The sequence below is a fragment of the Lissotriton helveticus genome, chromosome 3_1, assembly GCF_964261635.1.
Source record: "Lissotriton helveticus chromosome 3_1, aLisHel1.1, whole genome shotgun sequence".
Classification (NCBI taxonomy): Eukaryota; Metazoa; Chordata; class Amphibia; order Caudata; family Salamandridae; genus Lissotriton; species Lissotriton helveticus.
Window position 1 is genome coordinate 937,581,981 of NC_136061.1, and position 6,723 is coordinate 937,588,703.

The 6,723-nt window shown below is 46.7% G+C and overlaps 1 protein-coding gene across 2 annotated transcripts in view; it reads right to left on the minus strand.

Annotated features, from left to right (window-relative positions):
- The window catches only part of LOC144823106 (chaperone Ric-8A-like), a 152,368-nt gene extending 149,909 nt beyond the window's left edge, over nt 1-2,459 (minus strand). The window contains exon 1 of one of the 2 annotated variants that reach the window (XM_078681287.1): nt 2,035-2,459. In XM_078681287.1, the coding sequence (XP_078537413.1) occupies nt 2,035-2,118 (84 nt within the window). In that variant the 5' untranslated portion in view covers nt 2,119-2,459. The remainder of the gene's footprint in view (nt 1-2,034) is intronic. The other variant, XM_078681286.1, reaches the window with a different exon arrangement.
- Between the last annotated feature and the right edge of the window lie 4,264 nt (nt 2,460-6,723).

A 6,723-nucleotide genomic window follows, 5' to 3' on the forward strand; every position in this document is an offset into this window, starting at 1 on the left:
ACTGTGGCATTCCAGAAATTCGTCATTGGAACGCAACGTGCAACGCATTGACCCGACGTTGCTCTTTGATTGCGCACCTAGAAACCTTGACGCGCAAACCAGCTTCATTCTCCTTGGCTGACACACCCAGCAGCCTTTACAGACGGACAACAGCGTGTACAACAGCTTTGTGCCAATACTAACGTGCACACCAGCTTTGTGTCCATTTTATGTACACAGCAGCTCCATGCTCTATCGCTCACGCGCACAGCGACGCTGTGTGCACTTTAATGCTCATTCGCTGGCACGCACAGCACATTTGTGCAAGTATTTGCATGTCTACCCTGCAATCCTTTCGCTGATACGCACAGCTTGATTTTAAAATTGTGTGTATAAGTTACAGTTCACTCGCTGATGCACACAGCAACTCCGCGGCGCTGACGCGCACAGTTGGATTTTAAATTGCGTGCCTACTTTACAGTTTACTCACTGATGCGCACAGCAGCTCCATGCTTTCTTGCAGACTCGCACAGCAGTGCCCAGTGCAGACTTTTACGTTCTTTCGCTGACACGCAGAGCACTTTTGTACAAGTATTTGGTCGTCTACCCTGCAATCTTTTCGCTGATACGCACATCTTGATTTTAAAACTGCGTGTCTAGTTTACAGTTCACTCGCTGATGCGCACAGCAACTCTGCTGACGCGTTTAGCTGGATTTTAAATTGCGTGCCTACAGTACAATCGCACAACACTTTAGTACAAGTATTGCGTGTCTACTCTGCAATCTTTTCGCTGATGCGCACAGCAACTCTGAGTGCAGTCTCTTTCAATCGCTGACACACACAGCACGTTCCCATCTAATTGTGTGTATACAGTACAACATATTATATCCTATGTCTTCATCAACAATATAGTGTATCTGTACTGAATATATATCCAGCATTTCAGACTGCATTTCAGAGCTTTTAGAAATGTTTATGGCTTTTTTTTTTTTAAATTCTTTAGCATTGGCTACAGGAAACAAAAATGCTAAAGATTTACAAAAAAAAACCATAAACAATTCTAAAAGCACTAACTCTAATGCTGCGAGACCTATTGCATTTCCAATGCTTGTTCAAAGAAAGAGATCAAATTTGAGTCAAACAAAAACGGAAAAGCAAGACTGGCGCTTTGTTTTATTCTGATATAATAAAAGTTGTGACAAGTAAAGGACATACATTAACCGTGAAAAGTAAAGGACATATGGTGACCAGTCAACGTAGCAGAAAATCCATTACGAGACTCGTCCCATTTCAAACATCTGCCTCAATGTTCGTTGGATCCAGACCTCACGAGTGAACCAAGTCCACCTGAGTTCCCACATCCAGCATCTGAGTCTACAGCTACGATGCCAGATGGCAGTGCAACTCCTTCACCTGGTACGACTCAATCTAGAAGATTGGTGTGAGCACCTCAACGACTCATTGAGGACTCTAATATATATATTATTTGTGTTTTTAATTTAACAAAGGGTGAGATGTATTGTGTGATCATGCGCAGTAGGGCCCTTGTGGGCTTAGGTGGACTCCTTACAAAGTTACATAATCAGTTGGGAGGTATTTAGGTGTGTCTGGTGTGGTCAATAAAGTCTATGATGCAGTATGTTCAGTTAACAGCTGCATGCGGAAGAATAAGGAAGTGTATTACTGAGCTACCTGTGTGCGTAGTCATTTGCGTGCTCCAGAGCTGGAGTGGATGCTACACCAAGTATATAGCCCATATTAATTTTGTACCACAGATGGGACCGACATTTGCCATGTATGTACAAACCCATCCCAGTATCACATGTTCCGGTTTTGGTGCTATGGCACATGAGATGCACACTCCCTCTCTGTACCACTGATGAAATCCACACTGGCCCGGGCGCGCCCTCGGTCGGAAAATGTGCGCAGACTCGTACTGACATGACCCCACACTCACTAGCACCACGGAACAGGCGCGTGCACCAGAGGGGGTTCACACTCATGACGTAGCCCGAACGCAATTCGCACTGACGTCATTCCACAGATAGGCTCACCTGCTTGTTGTAGCTTTGAAGCGCCCGCAGTACCACATCCTGTTGCCCGCTCTCCAGTGTGGTCACTAGCCTCTTCAGGTCCATGGCCTGCGGGGGGCAGAGACGAGGGAGGGGCGCAGGCAGCAGTGGAAGAAGAGCACACTGGTGGCAGCGGGCACGGGGACAACGAGAGAGCGCGAGAGGACGCCGGCAGGGGATGAGGCAGGGTAGGCCGACAAGGGCCAGAGCCGCAGGTGTTTCCGGGTCCCCTGACGCTCGGGTCCACGCGCGTCGGATCCTCCCGCGCGGCTCCTGTCCCTCGCTGCTGTAACCCCCTCCCTTCCGGGTTTCAGGGAGCAGCTGGTACACCGCTGCCCGGAGCCGTGGAGAGGATGCTGGCTGGGGCACCGCCCGGGCAGGAGCCCCACCCACGAGAGTCGGAGGGAAGTGTTGTGGCAGATATGACGGGCAGAAAACGCTCTGTTGCAGCGTTAGCAAATCCTAACAAATAGCGACAGTGTCGACCCGCTACACGCAAGGACTGCCTGCGTCCTCAGCCATTCATCCGCACGTATGATTTGAAAATGCAACGTAGACAGAATCCTCCATTTTGCACCCAGGACCTCACGTACACGTATCACCATGGAGATACATCTTTAAAGAGACACTATAACCAGGGCTTTAAGTGGGATGAAATAACTGGGGGTCTCTCAAAGAGGTGTGGCGTGTGTTTTTCGGGGCGTGGCTTACAAGCACATGAACTGAAAATCTATGCTAAGGTTAGTGCGCCGCCCGACTGGTATTTTGCTGCTTCTGTGATTAAATTCAGATATATAATACAGCAAGTAACATTACGCTTACAACAACCCAGTACTGTTCGCTTTTTCAATGGTTGTTAGTTGCATAAGATAAATAATCAACAACCAGGGGCGTAGGAGACACTAACATTCTGGGGGGGACAGGGACAACCTTGGGGACTTCCCAGAGACCCTATACAAATCACCGCCCGTTAAGCAAATACAATCGCATACTTTCGAAGTGAAATTTTGAGAAAAGCAGGCATATTGTCACAGTTTGCATCTATGCTTGTTTGTTATTTCATATAGTAATCAGACTAAATGTTAAAAAAACATGTATATGAATTTTGCATCTTCATGCACCAAGCAAACAAAGGTCGCCGACTTAGGGTGGGGAGGTCGTGTTTGCAAGTGCATTATGGTTTGAAAAATACCTGCTGCTGCATTCCTGGTCTCCAGCAATTTTCAGGCAACAATAAAAATGTGAAGATAACTTTGGTGATTAATAACTTTTATTGAGAGAGATCGGAGGTTTGTCTAATGGAAGTTTTGACTATTGGTAAGGTAGCCACAGTGGGGTAATATGCCTGCAGCAAAGAACGTGTACCACGCAGATCACAAAATGCATATCATGTAAATAGGCCAGTGAGTTACTGCTTTTGTCTGAGAGATTATTTTGGTATTTGCAGTTTATAAGTTAAAATCCTAATATAGAAGAGTGAGCTATTAACCATCATCAAAGAACTGCATGAAAACTTCAAGGTATAGATTAGAACGTTATGATTTTTCCCCAGTCTTTCCTCATCCTAATGTTGGAAAATGGGTTCATTAGGATAGAAATCAATTCTGATTATTAAAGAGAACCCCACAACCACGGTGTTATGTTTTAAATTCTGAGTTTGTGCTTCTTTAGTATTGCAAAGCCATCCTCTGCCCTGGGCACTACCCAACGTTTTGCTGACTGGTACTGGTGGTACCTGACCCTGGCCTCTGCCTGAACAGGCACAGGGCCAGTGCTATTCATAAAGAGACACCTAAAGATACTATGAAAACACCTACATACACTAGCGTGCACTATGGGTTAGGGTACCCCTATGATTGGCATGACCTCTCCTATAAGACCCTAGTACATAATAGGGCAGGGGGATTAGAACTACCTTTAAGTCCCTAGAATATGATAGGGCATGGCAGTTTTGAGGCCAGCAGCCCTTTCTGCGTTTGCATGTGGGCACTGCTGAAGCCTGAGGTCAGTTTAAAAGTAGCCCTGTGTTGTAGGACTGCTTTTAAAATGCAAATTGTGCCCAAACTCGACTTTTGGGTTTGGGGAACTTGCAAATTGATCAACTACGATGCTGAGGCAAAATTAAGTTAAGTGGAAAAAATGTTTCCACTTAACTATGTCTGTATCATATTTGCAACATAATACATCATCTGCTGCATTATCTAACGATTTGACCCAAAACAATTTTGTTGCTCAAACGGATCAAAAATTACTAAGAGAAATGTGACTTATGTTGCTGTGAAGTGTAGGGCCCTTTGCAAAGGTTGACTAGTCACCTTTCCCACTGCTGCATTTGTATGTTACACAGGTACTAATGAGGCAAAAGCTTTGCAGAGGGTGTTATTATGTATAAATATGTCAAAATAATAAAGTATCATAAATGCACTGCATTACGCTGCAGCCTTTTTATTGTTGCAAAATTTAGTCAACACTGCAACATCTTTTTGGCCTCCATTGCTGCATAACTCCAGTGGCCCAAAAGCAGGCTGCACATGTTAAAAGTGTTTGTGCATGAAGCAGAGACCATGAAGTTTGCAATCTTACGGGCTGACTACGATGGCAGGCGGACTTCAGTCCGTCCGCCAACGAATCGGGGAATAGGACAGCTGGCCATCAAGGTGGGGGCCTCACGATAGGCATTACAATGCGACCGCCACTATGGCATTCGCAAGTGCCTATCTTTTACATTGCAGCAGGTACTGCTGGCTGCATTATCTGCCGCAATGTAAACAAGCATTTGCAATACAATAGGTCTCGCATTATTAAGTTTGAGCTATTGGCATTGCTAATAATAATGCAACACCAATAGCTCAAACTTTAATAATGCAAGACCTATTGTATTGCAAATGCTTGTGGTATGGTCCACAAGAGGCTTTGGCCTTCAGACAGCGAATTGCTGTATGTGAGGCCTAAAAACAGAGATAGAAGTATCAGCTGCGAAATCTTTGCAGCATGAAGACACAAATAAGGTACTATTGGGTAACGTGGCAGCTACAGAAATCTATGTCCTACCTGCAGGTCACCGGCCAGTTACCCAGAGACTGACTTCGTTTTTCATCCTCCCAGGATCTATAAATGATGTACTAGTTAACGGGATAGTTGCAGCAACTAATATTTAAAGAACCATGCAAGCACGAATCTTCGGACAATGGCAGCGAACATAATATCAACTAGATACAAAGATAAACAAGGTGATGAATGAATGGCCGAGAGATGGATGGACGGAATAAAGTGATATATGAATGGATGCAGTAGGGTTATGGGTGGATGACTGTAAGAAGGCGAGGGATGAATGGGTGCCTGGCAGATAAATGAAACAAGTGGACGAATGGAATAAGATGGATGGATGGGTGGATGAGTGGGGATGGATGGATGGAATAAAGTGATATATGAATTGATACAATATGGTGATGAATAGATGAATGGAGCTGGCTATGAATAAATGGGTGTCTGATGGATAGATGAAATGTGATGATGTGTGGACGAATGGAATAAGATGGATGTGTGGGTGAGTGTTTGGGTTGGAGGAAGGAAGGAAGGGTGGGTGGATGGGGATGGATGGATGGGTGGACAGGTAGATGGATGGATGGTGGGTGGGTGGATGGATGGGTGGGTCGATGGATGGGAGGATGCGTGGAAGGGTGGGTGGATGAATGAATGGTGGGTGGATGGATGGACAGGTGGGCGGGTGCGTGGGTGAGTGTATGGATAGGTGAATGGATGAGAGGATGGACAGATGGGTGGATGGATGGTGTGTGGATGGATGGACAGGTAGGTGGATAGTTGGGTGGGTAGATAGATGGATGGATGTACAGGTGGGCGGATGGACGATGGATGGGTGGATATATGGATGGATGAATGGAGCAAGTGAGCTGGGTGCATATTCTCTTACCTTGCATTTCAGGGCCGCCTCTTCCAGGGATACCACCTCGTGGGACCGGTGCACCTTGGCCTCTCTGCACACCACACAGATGGCCGTCTCCTCCTTCCTACAGAAGAGCCGCAGCTTCTCGCAGTGCCGGATGCACTCCCCCTTCACCCTCAGCTGCGCCACCTGCTAGCACAAGTCCTTGGCGATCTGCACAATATTGGCCAGCTGCCGGTTGGAGCTCAGGGCACCCTTGGGTGACGCCTTTCGGCACTCAGGGCAGGGGAAGTTTGAGGCCACTCCTGCCCAGCATCGGGCGAGGCAGGGCTGGCAGAAGTTGTGCCCGCACTGCGTGGTCACCGGGTCTGTGTAGTAGTCCAGACAGATGGAGCAAATGGTAATGATGCATGCACTTCCACTCGCCTGTTGATGTGAGCTGAGCTTCTCCATTCCTAAGTCCTGTGGGAGAAGCCTAGGAAGTTGTCTTTTGAAGTAACCAGACATCCATCTGAATTTCCAGGGTAAATTTCCAGGGTGGATTCCCTTGTGATTGGGCGCCAGTTCTACACCCGCTTCGCACATGTATAGATATACACTGCCACCCATGAGGGAGAGTGAGCACCTATTGACAGCTGAAGAAGCTCTTTAAACTTGCATTGAGAACAGGGGAAACATCTAAAGTTTCCTGCTTTGCTATGACCCCGAAAGCAAAGATTAGACCTATGACTACGAGGACCCCAGCTGCTGGGCTCTGTGTTCTGAAT